This window comes from Ciconia boyciana, chromosome 16 (assembly GCF_034638445.1).
Source record: "Ciconia boyciana chromosome 16, ASM3463844v1, whole genome shotgun sequence".
In the NCBI taxonomy this organism is placed as follows: Eukaryota; Metazoa; Chordata; class Aves; order Ciconiiformes; family Ciconiidae; genus Ciconia; species Ciconia boyciana.
Window position 1 is genome coordinate 10,498,132 of NC_132949.1, and position 23,411 is coordinate 10,521,542.

The window sequence follows — 23,411 nt, forward strand, 5'->3', positions numbered from 1 at the left end:
TACAAAAGAGCCACACTCAGTTCAATTTAGTATTTCAGTTTAGTATAGCTGGCTTTTACAAATGTTTAAATTTTCACTGAGATTTGACTATCATTTTGAAATGCAGAATAGCTGAATAATTTCTTTAAATTGCTTGAGCCTTTTAAAGAAATATTTCTGCTTCTGCATTGCCAGTATGTTTCACTGTAGAACAAGTTGTTAAAATAGCAGACTGTGCTACTTTCCAGGTAGTATGGATTGCTGTGCAATATTGTTTACAAGTAGGCTAAAGCTTTTGAAAACTAGTTCAGAGTTTTGATTCAAGGCTAAAATGTTTCTTGTTTTTCTGTGCTGATGCACCCATAAATGTTACTGATATAAAATTTAAATTAGATAAAATGTTTAAATAGCGATTCCTCTCTTTTGCTTTCAGGAAGACACTTGTGACACTTCTCATACTGATCTAATTTTTTTTTTTCTTTTCTGATAAAAGGGTCAATCTTCTGAGGGAACTGATGGCACCTTTGAATGAGCTATCAAAATGCTATGTATAACCTTCAGAAATAAAATCTCCACTGACTGAATAGGCTTACTTATTGCTTACAGCCCTCTCTTGACTCAACAGAAAATTATTTAACACTTGAAACCAAAACTGAAAGAAGTTTGTACTTCAAAACTGATCTGCCCCACCTACCCTTCCCACAGCCACCTTCATTGTAAGCCAGTTTCTTGTAGGGGGACACCCCCTAACCAGGCCCCCCTTCCCTAAGCAACTTGACCAAGCCCCAGCAGGACTGATAATCCTTCACATCAGAGTCAGGAAAATTCAGAAATCTGATTATGTTCATCCTTGATGAGATATTTTCCTTTGAGGTAGTTTCTGTAACAAAAAAACCCAAATTTTTCTTCTCATCCTCAAGGGAAGTCAATGTTTTAAAAGTTGAGCCCGGAAACTAAAATTCCTACCTCTCCCAGGAATGGAAAATCTTAGCATTAGTAGCGATATTCATATAGCCTGTTGCAGTCCTTGTCCCGCTGCTCAAGGGTGTACCGTTAGCTGCTTGGGGGCATGGATCCCACAGGAAAGGGGGATCCCACAGAGACTCTGCCTTCTCCCCTCCCGCACTGCAGGGCCAGGTTTCCAGGCTGAAGCCCGAGCAGGGACGGGAGAGGAGCAGCTGGCCTGGCTTGCGCTCACGAGTGCTGTGGCTCCTGGAGAGCTGGGACCATGACAGCAGGGAGCTGTTGAGTAAAGGCTGTAGCCTGTGATATTGAACAGCTGGCATGACCCAAATGGACTGCTTCCAGCTGAGCCTTGAACATAAGCACTAAAACCTCCTTCTGCCATCTTTCTAAACTAGCTGATTAACATAATAAAGTTAAAGCAAGAGTCATTATCTCTGAGTCGTTTTTAATTTTTAACCCGAGTTTACTGCTGGTTTGTGTGGCCTGCACCATGTGCCCAAGAGCTTGCCTGCATTTTTCAATTACACCAGCTTGTTTAATAAATATTACCTCTTGAACTTCTTGTGTACTCTTTAACTTTCAGAGCCATAACAATATTATTGTTTGAAGTCAAGCAGGATAATCATAGTGGTTTGGGGATGTTTTATTTTGAGAGAGAGAAAATTATGAACCTTTTAATGTGGTCTTTTTTCCTACAATGGCAAAACTTAAAAAAGAAAAAGACTCTTCCTTGAAAAAGGATTAATTAAAGTAAAACAGCCATCTTCCTGTCAAATGCTGATAGTGAATTTATACACTCGGCTGCTGTTGGAAGAGTGTGTTCACGGTGCAGGGGTCCACCTCAGGTAGTGAGGGATAAGCATAAGTCTGCGTAGTTGGTGTTTCTGTGTGTTGCAGCAGGGTTTATTCCCTGTGCCTTCATTTGAGGTTCCTTCTGTTGTAGCTCAGATACTCTGCCCAGAGCCTTTTTGACTACATGAAGAAAATCCAGAATGATTCCAGTGCTATGGAGGGTTTTTGTGAGACGTTGCTAAAGGTCTTTGAGGACAACCTGCGGAATGACCGGTAATGTTTTTCTTTTGCTTTTTTATCTTTAAACAGCAGGACTACTTGAAGTCAGATGTATGGCATATCTTTTTTAATATGTCTAGGTGAAGTTCGCCTGAGCCATGTAAATTTGCTTTAATGTGTAACAAAGGAGTGATGGTAAAATATTTTGCATTTACTATAGTTTAATATTGCGAACAATGTGATAAGCACCATTTTTTATATAATGTAATATTGGGGATTGTATATTGCTGCACATTTTTTCTGTGTAGTCCAGTCTGCGTTTTGTTTAGGTGGTGTTTTTTCACAAACACTTGAAGTATAATTTTCTTGTGAAGATTTTTCTTTATAGGTGACTCATTCTGCATAATTAGATTAATTTCACTAAGCCTCACTTATGAAACATGTGCAAAATAGAAAATATTCCCTAGGGGGAAAAAACCCACAACTATTAATAGAATTTTCAGTTTTATTTTATTTTTATTTTGTTTCTTGTCTCAGCTGTTGAAATAGAAAACATGACCATAGTTGTTCCAGCTCACACATTGTGTGTTGGTTCATTTGGTAATTACCTGTAGTGAGAAGGTGTTGTAACTTCTGATACATGTTGTGGAATACGTTGTTTATATACTAGAAAATAAATTAATATTTTCTACTACTGTTAATTGTGTTTTCAGGACCCTGCAAGTTTAAACCAGGCGTGTTGTTAATGAGGTTTTTTCCTTTTGGCTGTAATGGAATGTCCCCCTCAGCCAACGAGGATGATTTAGCCAACACATAGAAGTTACCGAGCAACCCTCCTCTGTGTAAATTAGAGTTCTAATTTAAATATGTGTAGGTAGATAGGAAGTTTCTTTCTTTGCTTCTAATTAAAAATAGTGTATATACGTATGCCAGGAAGTGTATTTACATTGTTAAATTATTTTCTTTCATCAGGGTGTCTGTACCTCTCCTGACAATGCTGGACCAAATGCTGGCAAATGGCTGTTTTGATATATTTACCATGCAAGAGAAGTAAGTTGCTGAACGTCTTTTTTGTTTATTTTCCACCATGCAACAGACCTCTTAAATCTCACATTGACTGCTGCTGAGTGTTGCTGTAGATGTGGGTGCATAGGGCTCCCGAGTGTGTGTGTGTATGGATATAATGGTTTAATTTTCCTGAAGTGGGGCAGCTGTGATAAGTTCTGGAGCAGATAGCCTTGAAAGAGTCTTGATAAAATCTTTGACTCTCGTATCAGTGTAGAAGTTGGTTATTGGTTCATTGTTTAACAACCAGTACATTAATCAAATTCAGTTTGCATGTTTCACCTGGCAGACTTGGGCCAGTATCGGATCCATTTCGCTTCTTTCCGTTACTAGCTTCCTAAATGCATGCTTTTTGGAGTACATTCTTCATTGTGCATGAGCCTTTAGCAAGGGCAATGTCCTGTTGTGATGCTGCAAAATAGTGTGCCTACAAGCTATCGCTTCCAAAATCCCACTGCTTTTGTTAATGTGAGTATCTCCAGAGAAGTTAATTAAGATTCTAATAAGAATAATAAAAAAGGCATGTCCCAGCTTTTCCACACTGAGTTCAGCCTTCTGGAAAGTATTTAGTTCAGGAATGGATAAACATGAATTAGATATTCCAGTGTGAAATCATGTTTTTTTGCAGATGTTTCAGAACAGAATGATTTTAGTTTCAGTAATATTAAAATATATTCCACAAACTCTCACAGGCAGCATCTTGGCACATCTACAGCTATTTGCAGAATTGTACAACGTGAATCCTACGAGCACGTATACTGGATTTGGAATCTGTTGATTCAAGAATTGCTCACAGCAGATAAACTTGAAAAGCTTTTATCACGCTAAAAGTTTTAATTGAGTCTACTCTTGTTTTCAAGTGTGTATTTAGATAATCTCTCTTAAATGAAATTTGGCAGTCCCTTTTTGAATGGGAATTTAAAATGAGTCAAATACTCACAGATGGAATGCATATTATTTGTTCGGTTTGGTAATCATGCCAGTGATCTGGGACTTCCCCATAGGCTCCAGTCTTCCCTGCTGGGGGAGATGATAGATCATGGGTGGAAATCCCAGGTAAAGTCTGTCTCTCCCACATCATGGGTCACTAAACAGAAAGCATCTGGTAGCATCGTTGCATTGGCTGTGTAAGCAAGACTCAAACTCAATCCCGTGGTGCCATTGTAATGCTTTATTAGAAAAGCCTGAAATAAAATCCAGGGGGATTATGGGAGGAGGGGGGAAAGATTTTGAAGCTGATCCAAATGTATTTGCTTCCAGTTTGATGATGAAACCAAACAAGAAAAGTAATCATTATACAGCCCAGTGGATGATTCTCATGGCAAGGGAATTAAATATTGGCATGAAGTGCAAGAACTCATTATCATATGAGAGCTCTGGAAGGCCAGAGCTTTAGAAAGTTTGAAGATAGCCAGAAAGAAACAGAGAATTTAGTTCCTGCATGTGACAGTTTTTTGGTAATATTACAGTTACCTTACAGTTGAGAGGTAATCATGAACAAGTTACTGTGTATACTTCATGGAGAGCCAAGCAGGCCTGACGTGCTGGGTTCTGCCGTGCTCTAAGAGCCTGTGTGCAGATCAACTGAACGTGGTAGATGCGTGAGCCCAAAATTACATTTAGTGCAATGTTTGCGTTTTCTTACTTTGGCATATGTCGTTTGGGTATAGTTGGGGATGGATAAACACCGATACTGGCTCCGAGGCCTGCCCACCTGCACTGTTGGATGCCACCGATTTCTTTTTGCATAGAAGAAAAGTGTGACTTTGGGCCTGGTTTCTTGAGTGGGAACATTTACTCCCTTTTCAAGGAAGCATGCCATAAAAGTCTAGAAATACAATGCAGAATGAGCCTGAAAATTGAGATGCTCTGCTTGGTGGCATGAAAAGGCCATGTGTGGTATGCAGTTTCAGATACTTTTATATAAAGTGTGCCTGTAATAAGAGGGATGAGGTGCACGGTTGTTTTTAGAAAACAGACAGTCTAACTGCTGGTGAGCAACTTTCCCATCACTTCTGTTCTGTTGTGAACTTCTTGCTTGTCCTGTAGCAAATGAAGAACTTTTCGGAGAAGATGGGAATGAAACATCAGCATTCCTTGGGGTGTATGGCTCCCATTTCATCTCCTTCCCTCATGTTTTACCACATTGGGCTGAGTGGAGTTTTAGCAGCTCGGGTTGTAGGATGTCTGGCATCAGGATTATGCCTGCGCCAGCCGCTTAATAGTCAACTGTCACATTATAAAAAAGTATTTGCTAATGCATTTTGAAGTTTCAGATGGATATTGTGCACTATCCTGGATCTTTTTTTTTTCTAATAAAACATTAGCAGTCCAGAGCAGGTAATATCCTACACTGCTTAATTTAAACAGGATTAATAGCTGTTGGCTGAATTAGTTTGACGCTCTTTAGGAGCTCACTGCTCCTGTTAAAGCAAATTGCCACACGGTGTCACTCCTGCCCCGCAGAGGCAGAACCCACGGAGCATTTTCCTGCCTCTTCACACTATATATATCTCTCATAAAGTTTAGAATACGCAGCTTGGCATTTCTGGCGTAGTTCTGTAGATGAATTTCAGCATTTGTGAAGCTCTCTGTATGGCTGGTCTTGTAATGTCTGCACAGGAGGGCAAGTGGACCACTGGGTGTTTCTCCTCCATCATCGTATTGTGAATGCTTGTCTTTAAAGTCAGATTCATTTGTCATGCGTGGGTCATTTCTCTGCCAGGGCCCTGCTGAACCTGCCAGCAGGGAAGCGAGGTGTAGGGTAAATACCTGTCCAGCGGGGTTTGAAATGAATCAACTTTAGTATCACCAGGGTAATCAAAAGGCTATCAGAAGCAGCTTTTCTTTGTTGTGCTTGGCTTCGTTTGAATCTGTAGTATGAGAAGAAAAGCTCTGCCTGACATTTTTTAGGCTGTTACTTCCTACTCGTCTGAAGCTGGCATAAACCTGCATGTCCAGCATGAGAGTTTCCCCCTCCCTTGAACTGGCAGGAATGGTTTGTATGGCTACATGATAAGTGGCATTAGAGAACTGTTCCCGGTTAAAAATACCCTTCTTCCAGTAAAATTCAGCTTGAGGTAGTTCCTCGATCTGTTCTGCTGCATGCTCACAAATTGTGCCAAAATAAGGAGGGAATGGGGGGGGGAAGCCATTTCTTCTGGCAGAGGTGCAGGTGTATACTGGCCTAAAGCGTTTGTGAAACTGCAGTGCCGTTTACCTGCCGTTTCCTCCCTGCCCTGTGTGCCCTCCCACTGCAAACAGGGCGGTAGTTGTCAGTTGAAATGTAATTTCTTCTCTGTAGTAGCACAACCTGGAACCTCATGATTTCATCTCGGTGTACATTGTGAATTTGTGGAGCCATATTCATAATAACGTAGGGAGTGTTAATTGATCAGAGAGACTGCCGGAGGCAAAGGGCACCATGCTTGAAACAGAGCTGTCATAAACAAAACAGAGCGTACCGGGCTTTTTTAAACTCACCAGTGGCTACTCTTAAAAGATAGTGGTAACTGTCAGCTCCCTGCTGGTAGTGGGACAAGGCATAGGGAGAAAAGAGGAGAGTGAACTGAAGCCACTTGCAAAGCTGGCACTGGAGCATCGTTTTCTGGGTATGGCTGCTGTAGCTGCAGGAGTCATTCTGCGGGTCTCGTGCGTGAATGATCACCAGAGACGTTCAGTCTGCCAAGAGCCCAGAGAGATCGCTGGTTCCTTAGACAGTACGGTAAGATTAGTCCAGTACTCAGTACCATGTGAACAGAATGGCCTTTGAATGACAATTCAGGATCTAATGCTTTCTGGAGTAATATGTAAAAGTGGTGTTTCCCTTTCTTTGTGTGTATATATTTTTACATATACAACTCAAGAACGCTTCTGCTGAATATGTATATTTTTCTGGTGGTCTTACAGTGTTTTACGGTGATACGTGTCCCCACTGATCTCCGACTAATGATTTCTATGTATTACATGCTCCCATGGATTTTTTTAAAGCAATTAATACCGCTATTGCATAATAAACCATAAAGTAAAGAGCACGGCGATGGCTGTCCTCTGGTTTCACGGCCACTCCAGGTGATGTCAGCTGAACTGTTGAAACCCAGTGCACCTTTAGGAGGAACAAGCCTGCACCTTTCTGCAGTACGGCGTGCGCCCAATTTACATAATGTAAAGGCTTTTGACTGATCCCTTTTCCCCAGATGCCGACTCTGTTTCTGCTGGCACTGTGCCCACACAGGAGAAGGAATTTTCTCAATTTCCTTTAAAGAGGCCAAGCTATTTGAGTCATTTGAGATCACACATAGGTTAGGTTTAGTTATTACAAATGTGAAACTGGCAAATGGCAGAAAGGAAAGTGCATCTGTTTTAAACACAAAATGCTGCACATAAGGTTATGTGTATTCAATTTATTCCAGATGCTCTTGTTCCAATTGGTCTCTTTGTTGCTATACTGCTCAGCAATGTCCATGTTGTTCAACCAATTTAAATCTCACCTAATTCACTATATTGCCGTTGTTCTGTGCTGAAAGCCAGGCATGCGTTGCAGGTATTGTAATTAGTTGTCTACACAATGTCTTTGTGTAATTGGGGGCGGGAGGAAGAGAAATTTCACCAAGGTAAGAAAAAATGTACCTCCTCTTAATATTAAGAGAGTAGATACGCTCTTCTGTCATCTACCCAGACAAATCAATGTCTGTAGACACAAACACCAACTCCCTCATGCAGATGTCTGTCGTTCTCACAGTGTGTCTCTACGTGCATGCTTTCTGTGCTTATCATGCTCCTTAAATTGTGGAAGCAGTGCTGATGTGACTGCAGGCAGTGGATGGCAAGGAACTTGCTCTTTCAGCATCTGATGGAGGTGTTTTAAATCCGCCCTCCCCAGACTCTTTGGTCCTGAAAGCCACTATCAGCTCTGAAAATGTCTTAGGAAGCCTCAATATCAACATTGAAACCCTGGCAATTTTATTGACTCTTTTAGTGTGGTTTTCTGGACAATATTGAGACAGCCATAGACAGCATTCTTTAGCCTAATGGTTCCATGGTTTGTTGTCCAGTTATTTTAACCAAGTCAATATTTGCCACTATATTCCTGTATTTTGTTAAGAATTTTTTTAAAGTAATTAAAAACCACAAACTCTTGTCTGGATAACTATATATAACAATGTGCATTTACTTAACAAAAAATCTTGTCACTCCTATGAACCTCTTGTTTTAAATGTTCTGTTTTTCAACAGATTATACTGCACAGCTTTTTGAGTAGTTTTTAGCCACAGCTTTGAATCCTGGTAGCAGAAAATAAACGTTAGGATTTTTGCTTTCTGCTTTACATACACAATACAGTGAGGTTTCCAAAATATGCAGTCTAGAAGTAATTGTGCTTACTAGACAAATATGAAATAGTTTCTTTTGCATCTATGGCACTTCAGCCTTGAGTGTAGCAAGTAAAAGATTAAATAATTTGTACTGAAATAAAAGCAATATTCCCTCTTTACTCTTCTTTAATAGATCCTTGGAATATACTAACAATACTTGTGTTTGTATGAGTGTCTGGGAAAGAGCTGTGAGAATCACGTTTCCCAGACTGTGGAAAAAGAAAAGAATTTGCTAAATATATTTAAAGATGGCTTCATGACTCGTACACTTAACAGAACTGTAAGCCCTGTGTTTAATTACGTTGTCTGGAATCACTACAGGAATTTGGGCTGTGAAATGGTAGAGTATTTAAGAACAACATTCATCCCCTTTTATGTAAAGTTTGGTTGAAGACCTTAGGGAAGGACCAAGGCACCACAATGATACACAGACTAAATACTTTTTATTTGGCTATAGGATATTTTAATTCCTGACATCGTATTTCTGATCATACCATGCTTTGTTGTAAACACAAGCCATGGCTAGCCCATTATCATGCATATACTGAATCAGTTCGGATAAATGTAGTTCACGCCTCAGCATGCAGGTAGTAGCAATGTAAATATTTAATACTAATCTCTTCCCTGTAAAAAAAAAAAAAAAGGCACAGTAACGTGGTGGCCAAACTCACCTTCGTCTTTACCAAAGGTCCACCTAAAGCAGGGTGTGCTGTTGTGAAAGAAGCATCTGTGGCTCTGCATTGTGCCTTTCCTCTCATTTGACTGTTAATTTGGCATCTTTACCATCATTAAATGTGTTTGAAATTCTATTTCTCATCTTTTTTTCTTTCCCATTTTTCAGCCATCCTTTTTCAGTGAAGTTATTTACCCTTTGTAAAGAAGAGATCAAAAGATCCAAAGACATCCGGAAGCTTCGCTCCAGCATAGGAGTGTGAGTTGATGAAATAAAGTAATCTTTGCTCATAAAAACTGAAGAAAATTTAAGTATGGTACATGCCAGATGTAACAGCTAGGTCTATTTCATGTGAAATTTAAATGAAAAATGCACACAAAGACATGTAATATAAGGTCGTGAGAGTTTCGTGTACTGCTGGGTGGTTGGGGTGAAAACATATGAAGGATCTGATAAAATTCAACTACTTTTAAAATGGTGCTGATATCCTTAAAGATGCAGTGAATTATTTGCTTTTTGCTTGTGGAGAGCTTGACTTGGTGCCAATGCAAAGTAGATATAATTGATTAGATCTTCTATATGCACTAGAAAGAGCTGGAAACACCTGCAAAATTATTATCTGGCTTTAGGGTAAAAGCCCTCAGTTCAGAGAGCAAAGTCAAAACCAAAATGTACCAGTCAGGAAAGACAATATTGGGTGAGGAGAGGAGGAAAAAAAAATTGCGAAGCTGAACAAAGGTTCATTGGCAGAAACTTGGCAAAATTGTTCAGGTATAACTATGTCAAGCAATTATTTTATCGACTTTAATTTCATTTCTTTATTGGTAATATTTTAAGAGTGCAAGAAAGCCTAAAACGAGAAGTTGCCCATGTTTCTAATTTGTCTTTCACTTGTAATTGCATCATGTAAGAGCCTACCCTGTCCTGGTGTTGTCTGTGCGAGAGCTTGATTCACATGTGGGTTTTAGCGCACAGACTTTGGTGCTGCCGGTCAGTAGCTTTAAAACCATATTTGTACTTGGCATAGATGTGTGGCATCTCGGTAACCCTTAAGGATTTCAGTACACTTACCCTCAGTGTTTGCTTTCCCACAGCACTTAGAATGATCAGCTGAGATTTCCTGGCGGTAGCAGAGCTTCCCCTCCCGCCCTTTTTTCTGATAGACATCTTCATTCTGATTCTCAAAATGTACTTTTGCAGTTATAGCACAAATATCACACAAGATCTATTTTTTCTTATGTTTTTCTAGGTTTTGTGGCCTGATTCAGTTTCAAGGAGACATGAGAAAGAAAGTTTTGTTTCAGTTGTTTCTCCTTCTTTGCCATCCATTTCCTGTAGTAAGTATCAAAGACATTGTGTATTATCAAATGTTTTATTTAAAATACTTCACAAGTAAAAAATAATTTAAAGTACATTAAAGCAGCATTCTGTTTAACAGATATTAATGTATAGAATAGGTTTTGTTTCTCAAGGGTCTGCTATCTGCAGTGCTGCCACCTGAAACAGGCTACTGGATACTTGCAGTGTACCTGGCTATTCGACATCCGCCTTTTCCACCTTCTGTCCTTACTGTTTTAAATTAGAAGCAATTTAGGCGCCAAAGGTGTTTGGCTTTTTTTACACAGCGCTCAGCAGGGTGAAGATCTGTTCACAATTTAGTGCTCAAAAGCTCCAATCAGATAAATTACTGTTAGTTTTGCAATATTTCTGATAGTAACAACACAAGGAGTAGTTCTGGTTCAAGAAAAATATATTTGTTCTTTTTGTCAGGTGTGACAAAAGCTTGTGCAACAAGCTTATCAGAAGTTTACCTTTTTCGTGTAACTAAGAAGCAGGGCACAAAACCCGAGTTATTACTCAGTATGTATGAGAGAAGATCATGTGTGGGGTAATATTATCTTAGTCCTTTAAAATTTTTGTTGACTTAGGTTTTTGAGAGAGAGGCTATGTTCACTGTACCAGACCTGGGAGCCCCGACTTTGAGCTGCTGTGACAACCAAACACGTACAACAGCTCTCCGTGGCTTTGGTGTTCAATACAAGGCTTTCTCCTGAGAACACTGGTGGATGTTCCTGTAAGTGAGGACTAGGACCTTGGCTGCTACAGGCAGCACCTATAGTCCAGTAGCGTAAGATAAACAAAGGCTGGCAGAAGTAATTGCAAGGGCACATAAAAAGAACATGAAAACCCGTGAGGTCTTAAAGTGGTTTGAGAACACACTGAATAGCCTGGTGTCTAGCCAATGCAAAGCAACATTGTTTATTCTAACATTGATTACTTTTGCCGATTACTTTTTGAAGTTAAAATCATATGGTACGCAGCGAAGTTTGATACTTCAGATTTTTATTCCAGCTGTTTCCATGTTGTGTGTACTTGCTACGTGAAGAATCCTTTGCAGGAAGGGCACAACGTAAGAACTGAGGAGAGATCATTTCAATTTCATGTTTTATTGGTATTTTACATCATAAATATGTTTTGTTTTTACAGATGGGTCAATGTAATTTGGCACTACTACTCCAGAAAAAACCCTACACTTTCTTTGCCTTCCTTTGGTTATCATCAGGCTTTCTTAAAAAAAACCCAAAAAACAGAATTTGTTTTTGTTGCAATTTTGCTGTCTTCCATTTAGTATCTTTCTACACATTGTACTTCAGAAACCAGCCTGGCTAGCTTTTTCTGTATGCACACCAACATCACTACTCAACAGTGTTCTGGGAAAAATACTTGCAAATTAACTGCTTCCGGAAACTGGAGTGTAAAAAGCTCACGTTACTCACATCATCATCTATCTCCCAACAGTTATTTGAAGAGTTTTGCTGACTCTTACAGTCTCCAGACCGGGAAATGTATCTGTTTTGTGGGCCTACAGCAACCAATGTTACAATGCTACAGCAACCAGACTTTGGCTCAGTGAGTCACTTCAAGAAAGAAATGCTCCAGTTGGGCCGTTCTCAGACATTTGAATTCATTCCCTGTGGGGGACAGATCTTAATCTGAAATCCTGCAAAAGTTTACTGAAAATACCCTGATTTTAGTAGCATGAATTTCCTTCAGGTGCAGAAATGAAGTCCCTTCCTGCAGCGAATTGCTATCAGAGGCAAGGATAGGCTGTAGTTCTGAGTATTACAGTGTCCACCATAAAATGATTGTCACTGTGAGGAACCAGTACCAGTAATGGCACTGGGCTCTTCCATACAGGACTCTGGATACTTTACTGAAGCTTCCTCTGCCTCTTCCCTGTAGATCCGGAAAACGACAGCCAGTCAAGTTTATGAAATGTTGATAACCTACAGTGATGTAGTTGATCCTGCCATTATGGATGAGGTTATGACCATACTCAGCGACACCAACTGGTAAGTGAATTTGTTGCCAGATAGTAAGAAGAGCTGAGATAATTTTTGTACCACTGAAGTTAAAAAAAAGTCCATGTCTTTGAAAGCTGATGGCAAGGAAGCTGTAAGAAACAATACTGTAGTTTTAGCACTTTATCGCTTTTAGGCCAGAAAGGCATTGCTGAAAAGAATTCTTCTGTTTTAAAGAACTGTCTAGTATATTGTCCCACTGGAAGTGGTATGTATAAAATCACCACTAGATAAAGTAAAATATCCATGTTTTCTAACAACATGAAAAGGGAGGAGATCTTGGAAATTGTCCATGAAACAGAGAGAGACTGGACTGTGCAAACAGTCAAACTTCAACTGCACAGACAGTTTCTTGGCATTTATGAGCACTGGCAGGATTTTGGGAAAGGAAGGATCTCTGCAAGCTGGAAAACAACAGAATTAGTAGAACAGCTCAAATCTCCCATGAAATGTAATTGCTCAAAATGCTACAAACGTTGTATTCAAGCAAATATTTTGAATTGGAATGGTTTAGATGTTTCCCAAGAATATGATTGCATGAATTAAACACACACTTTTATATAAGGTAATTATTTTTTTTTACCTACGGTTACCTGTAATGTTAGCTTCTTCCAAGCGCGGGGCAAATAAGGTCTCGTTCTTCATGAGCAAGATTCACCAAAGCAGCAAAGTGTCTTTCAGGGGCAGGAGGATTTCCTTCTGTCAGCACCTTTGAAGTGACAGGAATACTCACCATAATTTTGGCACTGTTTTTTCCTCTTCTGCAAATTTTAGCATTGTGCATTATGGTCACCTGGAAAAGTTTATAAAAGACTGCATGCCTCAGATATTTGAGGAAATATAGAGTTTTAAGCTACTAATTAGTTTGTTAGTTTTGCTGCCATGTTACATTTTTCGGTTGTTACAGACAATTATCCTGGGTCATGGGTCTACTAGCCCAACACTCTGCCGCAAACAGTAGTCAAAGTTAATACATGAGAATAGACAAGATATAAAAAATACATAATTTATTTAGTCACTATATTAAATGGCTTTTTGTCTTCACGGACATTTAATGGAAATAAAATTAACCTAGACATGTTCAAAGAACAAATACACCTTAAGGTTGTGGTTTACATATTTTCAGACTGCATGCTTACATTTAATTTCTATTGTATTTCTGTGCTTGAGCTTAAATAACTTTATGTTTGGAAAAAGAAAACTAAGTTTGCCATTGTAAGGGGTGGCTGCTGCTGCTTTTCTGAATTTTCCAGTACAAAATTAGAGTAACGGTCTCAGATTTGAGGAATGGGTTATCAACAATTCTGCCTATTGTTAAAATGACTTGCTTAACTACATAGGGATGTTTAGTGTGACTCAGTGCTCACTTATGAAATCTGGATTTAAGAGCAGGCTTGCTCAGAAGTTACAGAAAGAATTTGTTAACAGAAACAATTGTGTAGGATTAGATTACTGCTGTCACAAAGGGATGTTTACAGTACCAAAATTAGAAGTGGTACACACCAAATTGCTACAGCAAAAGCAGTGGTAGTACAGCTCTACTCATAAATGGGTTACTAAGACAAAGCTTCCTAAAAACCACTTCAGAAAACTAGATGCTCTGTTTTTCACCTTGTTGTTTTTAAGGTGTGACTGGCTGCCTGTTTTATTCTGTCTTAGTTCAGGGCTTGCTCAAAGTTCCCTGTTGCAATATGTCCATTGCGCTAAGATTAAAGATGAAGAGCTAGTTTACTTAAAACTTAATTGTTTTATCTTGGTAGATTTGAACTGTTTACAAAAGAAGATATTTGAAGTAATGGCTGAGTGTCAGAGAGAGCTGCTTGTTATTCTCAAGCTCTCTCAGTGCTAAAACAAGCATAGTGAATTCTGAATTACAATAAGCATTAACATCAGGAAGCCAACTGAGAATCAATATTTGGGGAAGATGATAATTACTGGCATATGCATATTTGTTCCTTGTTGGAACTACAGAGAGTTTATCCTACAGCTGTGTAATTCAGAGTTTAAACAAATTACTCTATAAATACTAACTTTTGTTTAGCTACAGGAAGATTTCCAGTATTAAATATGATAAATTGTCCAAGGTGTCTAAAAAAAAAAAATTCAGGTTATTTCTAAGTTGCCCTTCATGCTTTTTCTCTGTAGTTTTGGACTCTGTTTATGTGCCAAGAGTTAAATTTTTAATAGCCCATTTACAGTTGTTACTTAAAAAAACCAAAATAAATCTACTGAATTGGCGAGTAATACTAGCAGTCTCACAGCATTCCACTTAGAGTGGCAGATATTTACAACATGGAAAAGAATGTTGTCTGGATGGATTTTTGGCATTTGGGGGCTTTTTCTAACTGACAATCCTTGAGGAAATGGTCTCGTGGACATCATGCTATTTCAGAAACTTTTTAAAAGACTCGCAAGTTTTAGGTCTGGATTTTCTATTTCAGGAGAAAGCTTCTATAGATTGTCCAATGTTCTCCAAATCCAGTGGCATTCATTTAAATTCTTGATGTGAAGTTTTCTAAAGCAAAAAGGAGCTATAAATTTACAGAAAAAAATTAAAGAACTTCTAGTCAAAAGGGTTGTATGAATAAGTGTTATTTTTTTTTAATACAAAAACCTAGAAGAACAGTCTTGGACATTTTACTAGTAACTGTCACTTCTGGAAGACCTGCTGTGTATTTATGGTTTATCTGGCTTAAGATGGTACAAAAATGTTACATTATTCTTAAAATGTGATATAAGAAAAACTTCTGCCATTTGAAATGTACATGAACATGTAGATGCATAGATAGTAATATAATAATAAAATGGATAGCTTAAGAAGTTGTATATATGTAGCCAACTTCAGGTTTTAATTTTTGAATTATTTGGAAAATACTTCCTCATGCAGGGAAGCTGAATTGCCAGTAGTAAGAGAGAGACGCAACTATCTCTGTGATCTCATGGAAGTGCCCAGACCGCAGCTGGTATCCAAGGTAAAGTATGGAAAGGTGCTCCTGAGGGGTTTTTTTAAGAAATATAGTAATGATCAATTGTCCACCAAATCTCCTGTCTACTTCTGTGCAACAGATGCAGTTCTTCACTGGTTCATGAATATATCAATGTGCACCAGGAGGAACGTCCTCACAGCTTACTGCAGAATATATGGACTTGCTGAAGACTGTTGTCTTAAGCTCGTGTCTTAAGTCTCGTTTCTTGAAAACATTCCAGACTTGTAGTGTGACATCTTACTTAGACAAAACGCAAGAATGAAATAATACAGTACAGATGTTTCAAAAACTCTTCGTCTGCCCTTTCTGGGGAAAGAAAAAGGATAAAAACTTCCCAGTCAATTTCAACAATGAAGTTATAATGTGGTTGTGCAAACCACAGAATTCTAACACTGCCTAAGAGGAAGAATATAATCTAGAAGTTAATACAGTCATAAGAAGGCAGACGATATATCCATATGTAGGTCCCATTTCATTTTAATGCAGAGAGTTTGGAACTGCCCCTCTGCTCAGTATTTCAGACATACAGAATTTTCTGCTTTGGTAAGAGTTTCTGAGAGGTTCCTTTCCTCTCTGTCCAAAGATGAGGAGGCTGAATTATTACTGTTGTAGAGAACATGTGTTAACATGACAATTTAAAAAGAAAAATTATTTTTACTTGGAGTAATACAAGGCAAGGTGAAAACACTTGATGACCCAAGGCTACTTCCCTCGTATCACAGGCATCCACAGCACATAATCTATTCCGTAAACTGATTAAGCTTAAAAATTGTGGTATATCAATTTATTCCTGGCCTTTGTAATTTTTATTGTTCTCCTTTCATAGTGCTAGAAAGTTTTGTCCTTTGTAATTATTTTAGAATTCAGAAACATCACCTGTGCAGTCTTCTTTCCTAAGTTTTTCCTAATAGAGTGGATCTTCATTCCCTTCATTTTCTCACTAAAATATCTGAACACAATTAAGTTTCTTTTCATGACCAGAATTATGCAAAGCATTATTTTATTGCCCTGCACCGTTCCATTTCAGAACTGCATTGGCCTTTTTCACAGCTGCAGCATCTGTGGCTGAAAGTCACCAAGTCTTTTCTCCTCCAGAGCATCTGAAGGTGATCGTAGCTAATGGCATTTTTAATGTGCTTGTTGAACTGGCTCTTTGTGATACGACATTATGTAAGTCTTTGAGGTCAGCCAGTTCTTCCTGTGTAATATTCTGATAATCCTTTACACTGAAGATTCTTCCTAATGTAAGTAGAGCTTATGTTTTGAGTTGTCATTGATATCAGAAAATATATTTTTTTAAAAGTATATTTAAGTATTAGTCTTCTGACCAATTTTTAAGACATCTATGAATAACATTCAAAGACACCCTGTTTTCTCTGCTTGTCTTCCTGTTCTTACCGCGACGTCTACAGTTTTCTGCTTTTAGTACAATTTTAAGAAACCTGCGACTAACATTTTTGTAATTTTGGAAAACGAGAATCTGAACCTCTCGTCCATACAAGAGCAAAAGTTGACCTGAGCGTTGCTGTTTGAAGGTTTTCTAGTCAACTAATAGAAATGTTATGTGCAAAATGAAGATGTTACAAGATTAATTCACTGATCTCAAAAAAACTTACTTTAATTCCTTAATTATTGGAGGCTGAGAGAAGCCTGACAAGTTAGGAGAAAACTGTCTCTGATATAAACAAAAGAATAAGACATAGCCAAATATACATACAGGTGTTTCAGATGGAACTGTTACAGATAGTATCCTGTGAAATCTGGAAGTTGAATTTGGAACTTCACCTTTTCCTCCTCTTTTAACATAAGCAAATAGTTAGTGTAACTTTTAGCAAAAAGTTAAGCCTGCACCTGCCCTGAGAACTGTTGGAGTTCACTCTGAGAGTGGATACACACTGAACTTTAGGGGCTTTTCACAGCTGTCCAGATGTCCCGACTAGCAGCCAGTTTGTGCTCACACAAGAGTGCACAACACTCTGCTCTTCTTCAAGAGCTCACATATCCTGAGAACAATAGAGGAAGCCAAGCATAACATTATGAAAAGGTGAATGAAGTTAATTTCATATGAAATCAACACTTAGCATTCCTTTAAAACTTGTACAAATAAAATTTGCTAAAGGGTAGTTAAAAATTAAGGTGTTAAAAAGGACTGTAAATATTACAGCTTTGTATGTCTGTATTTTCTTCTCCATTTAGTTGACTTAATTACACGATTGGGATACTGTTAAAATAGTGATACATGCTACTCCATGTGACTTTTTTTTTTTTCTTTCTTTCTTGTAGAGTTCAGCATAATGAAGTTGCAGGCACTGGCTGCTGGTTTGTAAACTGAAGCTCTTGGTTCAGGTGCCATTAGGACTGGAAGAGTTGGTGCTGCGGCATCCTGACAAACTGGATTCCCAGCATGAGCTGCGAAGTGCACTGTTTAACAAAATAAGAGGCAGAGATTATGTCTTAAAGCATTGTGCAGATATGCCGTGTGAAGGCAGCAAAGATTCATTATGCTTTCCGCTTTTAAAGTCATCATCTGTAGCCACAAGATGGCGGTTTCTCTTCATACTTCTGTCGCAATTGACCCGGGGTTTTTTTGATGTCAATGATTTATACTTCTACAACTCTGAATGGAGCCATTCAGCCTGTGCTTGCTGTAGAAACATGAAGTATTAAACCTGACTTGCTGCATTAGTCTCTTAAAAGAATTGTTTTTCAGAGTTAAGAATGGCAATGCTTAGTGATAATGAAATCTTCCTGAACATAAAGTATCTCTGTGGATAAGTCTGTCATTCTTATGTCACAGTCAAACAAAAAAATCCACGTTTCACTTCAGCTAAAGTCAAAGCCTCTGTTAATAGCTCTTTATACAACTAATTCAAGCAAATGTTTTTGTGGTAAACTAGCTTTAAGGACTGATGCTTTTTTTTTTTTTTCCCTTGAACAATACAGAGGTGACTTAGTACTTCAAGCAACTGCTAGGAATTTAGACCACTTCTTATTGACTATAAAATGAAATGGCTATAACATTTATCTTTAGCAAGACTAATGTGATGGGGAGGACAAATGCACAGGCAACATGATATTCTAATTACACTGTGTTATTTGATGGTTCTAATTAAATCCCACTATCCCAGCACTTTAAGTAGAACAGTGGCTCTGTGTGTGTGTGTGTGTGTATGTATGTATATAAATATATATACACATCAACGAAAATTTGAAAGAAAGAAAAAATTCAGGCAGAGGAGCTAAAAACAAGCCAGTTTCTCTGTGAAGTACCTGCTACAAACTGCAGCAATCTTCTACTACAGGTGTTCATTTCCAGAACTACAACCTGTCTCCCTCTAAGAGTCTTTTTCCTTTTTGAGAAGATATCTATAAATTATATTATTCAATACTTCTTAAGTGTACTTGCAACCTGGACTGGCAGATGAAATTCAGTGTAGATCAGTGTTGTTCACTAACTATTAAACAGTACTCAATTCACATACTGTGCAACAGACTGAGTTGGCCTGAACCCACAGCCTGTGTTGTTACACTGTCATTAAAATGGAAGTTTCTAGTACATTCTTGAAAGATCTTGGTTTTACAAAGTTATACCTAGAGGTCCCTGCTGCAAGAAAAACACAAGGTGTGTTGGCAAAGCCTGCTTATTCAAAAAAACCTGAGAAGGTCCAGTGAAAATTGTGAGCATCCGTACATGCGATCAACTGGCTGCCAGATGCTGTTACAGACACAACTGTGCTTTTCACACAGCCCCGAATCAAAGGATGCCCCACTTGAATCTCAGGACTGGCCCTGAGCAGAGCGGTACCTCGGCAAGCACCAGCTGCTGCTCCGGTAGCAGGAAATAGTTGAGGGCCCCAAGCACTGTTTGACAGAAACCTCTCTTTACGCTTCCAGTGGTTACAGGCTTTGCTTGATGCATTTTTAAGGCTTCCCTATGGTAACAGTCCTCTTGTAATCTTATGGCCTGTATTTGATGGTTATTTAAATTAGAAATACAATTTAACAATCAAACTGAGTTTGGTAAACAAGTGATGTGCAATAGTAAAATGAGCAAATAGCATTATCCGTGGTGTAACCAGGACCTCCCTTAGAAAGGGGTTACTCAGCACAGAGATTAATTTAGTGAAGCACGAATTACTAAAAAATTCTAAACACTTTGGTCTTCCTACACACAGATACATAGAGGATAACACAGCTTCAGTATCACTGCCTTACCTTGGTTTTTAGTTAAAGTGATAATAATCCATCCCTTCCTTCAAATTCAGCATGTTCAGGTTTGTTTCAAATGCTCCATCTGTCAAATCCTGTGAGGGAAGAAAAAAAGAGAATTAGATCAGAGAAACTCATTTCAGGTTGTAACAGGTTTTGGTAATTTGGTTCTTTAGACTACAGAAGAAAGTCCCATTTGCAAAACTAAACATAAATAAACCAAGGCTCAGAAATGTTTCCATTCAAAAATTAAGTGTATGTTGAAAAATTAGTGTTCAAATTAATATGTTTGCGGGGGAGGGGGGGGGATTTAGACAACTCATTCTTCTGCTGCTATGTCGAACACCAGGGCTATACTAAGCACAGCTCTGCAGATAGCTATCTGCACATTTTCTTTTCTAATGCAGGCATTTTCAGCAAATGGACCGAGTGAGTTTGACAGAAGAGTGATTTTTTTTTTTTTTGGTAGATTTTGAACAATGATTAGCTTGTCTGATGAAACAAACCTTTCATCAAGCAACTGAAATATTTTGCATAGTTAAAGGTGTTTCCTTTTGAGCCCTGGTTACGTTATCTGGACAGGAACCTGGTAGGTTTGCTCCATGAGCAAGCTTGCAAGGCAGTGATGTCATTAAGAAAACATGCCAACTTCAGTGTTTCTCAGCACTTCTACTTTGGTATTCCTGGAGTCCTTAATTCTACTGATCTTCAGGAATGTCACACACACACACACAAAAAAAAAGAATTAAAACTCACCAAACTATAGGAGGTAAGTAGCAAGCTTGCTAGTATTCTTTTGGTTGGCCCAGAGCAACAATATTGAAGTTTTAACAACGCACGACAGTACTGCAAATGTTTAGGATAGGAAGTTACAAAAACAGAGTCCAACTGAAACTGTGGAATTAAAGGAGGTGGAACGCTAGACTTTGGCTAGAATAACTGGATTCAAAACATTGCTCTGGGATCTTTAATGAACCTGAGTTCAGAAACTAAGGTTTCTGTCTCACATGGAGGACTGTACATCCAGCTTCCCAGCTCGCCTTGGACCCATCAGCTGAACTGCTTATAAACATGCTCATGGTATTTGGGTGTTGCTTAGAAGCCTTCCATTCAAGGAAGGCTGCCATCTCAATCAACAGGGAGTCTAATAACAAAACAAGCTGACCTCTGCATTGTTTCTGCTGCCTGAATTTATATAGGAAAGGAAACACTGCATGTGTGTGTTTCAAACCTCTTGCCCAAACCAGCGCACTGTGCCTCAAGATCACAGATTAGCTCCCCTTTCTCCTATACGATTCTCATCTACCTGCCATGTTCTTCTATTTTCACTAGCAATGCTAAAAACTACAAAGATGCCATAATCTGATCCAGAACTTTAACAAAAAACAACCACCAGTCATAAAATTCATAATTGAGCCCTGATGTTTACTAACCATAAAAGAAGTAAGAATAGCTAATGAATAATTTGGAGAAGGGCAGGGAAGGGCCCACGGCAGGAGGCTTTTTAAGCAAGGGCTCCACTTCCCTAAGGTAGCCAATTTCTTATCTGAGCGATAAGGCCCTGATTGTGAAAGCTGTTGAGTACTTTTTTTTTTTTTTTTTTACTTCTTGAAATCAAGAATACTTGATGGTATTTAACACTTTGAAGGACTGGGGCCTAGTTTCACAATTCAGTTAAGATCCCAAACTGTCACTGGTCCATCTGCGAAACTTACCGCTCACATCAACAGGGAATTCTCCTCAGAAATGTAGGCCTTGATTATGACCTTTAGCCTCCACTAATGATTTCATAAATCCAGCATTTCCCAAGTTAGGACATAGGGTACAAAACAGTTGCATTTAGCTTGCGGAAAAATCAACCTGCTCTAAAGACGGGTTAAAAATATATATATATAAAAGACCCCAGATGCTAAATTAAGCAGGAGAGTTAAAAACAAATCTTTCATTCCCAGAGCACAAGACTGAGGTGACAGAACAAGCCAGGGTTTTACAATAACTGGTCTAACAGTGAAGTTACTTTATACAATCAAACTAGTTTAATTACTGAGACAGAAAAATAAAAATCCCTTTCATTTCAAGCACTTGGAATCCATGCCAAAACAGGGCACAATACATGATTTCTAAGCGTTTTGCTTTTACCTCAAAGGGAGCGAAAATACACAGTGCAAGCCCTTAGGTGAAGTGGTACTGCAGGCTGCTACACCATTTTGACAAGCTAAAGCCACAATTTTATTCTCTTCAACAAAAAACTTACGTGCACACACAGAGAGCAGAATTTCAGCTACAGCCCTTTGTGAAGCCATTTTAAAATGCAAACTGAGCAAAGATCACATAGGATGACTGCTTTTTCAAAAATGATTTTATATGGTAACAAAGTAATGCCAATGCTAGCGAGGGAGGAACTGCCTGAAAAAACAAATAAGCAAACACTGCTCCAAGTACATGGCCAGCAGAGTCATTTCTTGCAAACAACGCACTTCATAAACATATCTAATCTTCAAAATTACCCTCTTAGAGCTGCATATAAACATGCAGGTTTTGTCTGTATCAAAACTAAAACTGATCCCCTACCATGAACAGCAAAATAAAATACAATAAGGGCCCAGGACACTTCCTTCTTCAGAAGGATGGTGATGAACTTATGTTGGTAAATAATAAAGCTAAATTTGGAAGTCTGGGATGTTTAGGAATTTGTTAATGACTTTTATTTCAGAAATTAGCTAAGAGGATCTGCAGCTAATTCTGCCTTACATAAACTTCCAACAGTTCCATGCACCATGGAGTTAGGCTGTAGTTGTTGCACTGACAGCTGTCTACACAAGAAATGTCTGTACGTTCACTGGGGTTTTTCTATGTTTGCTTGCTGCATGACCTGAAACACAGAGCTGGGTAAAGCTACTTGCCCTAAATAGTTTGAAAATACAGGTCATTTGTAACCTCTCAAACACGGGAGTTTTGGTTTTGCCCCCACAGTATGCACATGGATAGCACCCTTTTTGCAGAGGAATTTTATGTCTCAAATGTAGGCTTTCACATCAGCCTGGGACTTCAACTTATATCAGCAACATTTTTTGCAGTTTGATTTGATAAGTCTGGGTGAATAGCATCAGAGAGGCAGCAATAGCTATTGCAAAAAAGACTTTTTTCATTTGATGCAGTCTTAATATTTTATGTACTTATCCTCTATCCTACTTTTTCCTATGCTCCCACTTTCAAAAAGCATGTTGGAAGAAGAAATGCAGAAAAGGTGATTAAAGAAAAGCAAGTGGCAAGTTTTGTTTTTAGCTGTTCCTTCAGATGTAGGCTACACAGAAAGCAAGGCGAACTCCACCTATAAATACAGCAAAGACTAACCCTCGGCATTATACTTGGCCTGCACAAAATCAACACAGATGAATTAAAAAGTTCAATACTCTGCTCTTCTCAACCCATTTAGAAACCATTTCCTTTAGTGGTCAGGTCTAGAAGCTTGAAAGCTGCTGCAGACAGGATACCTGAATATTTTAAACCACAGACATTTATCAACTTGTTTTGTTGTGCTAGTTTTGGCTGGGATAAAGTTAATTTTCTTCCTAGTAGCTAGTGTGGGGCTATATTTTGGATTTGTGCTGGAAACACCGTTGATAACCCAGGGATGTTTTCGTTCCTGCTGAGCAGTGCTCACACACAGTCAAGGCCTTTGCTGCTCCTCACCCCACCCCACCAGCGAGGAGGCTGGGGGGGCACAAGAAGCTGGGAGGGGGCACGGCTGGGACAGCTGACCCCAGCTGCCCAAAGGGCTATTCCA

The 23,411-nt window shown here is 38.8% G+C and overlaps 2 protein-coding genes across 13 annotated transcripts in view; one reads left to right on the top strand and one right to left on the bottom strand.

Annotated features, from left to right (window-relative positions):
• The window catches only part of TBCD (tubulin folding cofactor D), a 134,303-nt gene extending 115,433 nt beyond the window's left edge, over nt 1-18,870 (top strand). Inside the window, exons 34-40 of one of the 2 annotated variants that reach the window (XM_072880770.1) lie at nt 1,889-2,010; nt 2,929-3,006; nt 9,235-9,324; nt 10,316-10,403; nt 12,310-12,419; nt 15,316-15,400; nt 17,699-18,867. In XM_072880770.1, the coding sequence (XP_072736871.1) occupies nt 1,889-2,010; nt 2,929-3,006; nt 9,235-9,324; nt 10,316-10,403; nt 12,310-12,419; nt 15,316-15,400; nt 17,699-17,710 (585 nt within the window). In that variant the 3' untranslated portion in view covers nt 17,711-18,867. Of the gene's footprint in view, nt 1-1,888; nt 2,011-2,928; nt 3,007-9,234; nt 9,325-10,315; nt 10,404-12,309; nt 12,420-15,315; nt 15,401-17,698 lie in introns of both variants that reach the window. The other variant, XM_072880771.1, reaches the window with a different exon arrangement.
• The window catches only part of B3GNTL1 (UDP-GlcNAc:betaGal beta-1,3-N-acetylglucosaminyltransferase like 1), a 144,474-nt gene continuing 131,392 nt past the window's right edge, over nt 10,330-23,411 (bottom strand). For 6 of the 11 annotated variants that reach the window (XM_072880772.1, XM_072880780.1, XM_072880779.1 and 3 more), the window contains 3 exons: nt 19,631-19,719; nt 13,022-17,836; nt 10,330-12,832 (listed from right to left, as the gene is read on the bottom strand). In XM_072880772.1, the coding sequence (XP_072736873.1) occupies nt 19,639-19,719 (81 nt within the window). In that variant the 3' untranslated portion in view covers nt 10,330-12,832; nt 13,022-17,836; nt 19,631-19,638. Of the gene's footprint in view, nt 17,837-19,630; nt 19,720-23,411 lie in introns of those variants that run through there. The other 5 variants (XM_072880775.1, XM_072880774.1, XM_072880776.1 and 2 more) reach the window with 5 other exon arrangements.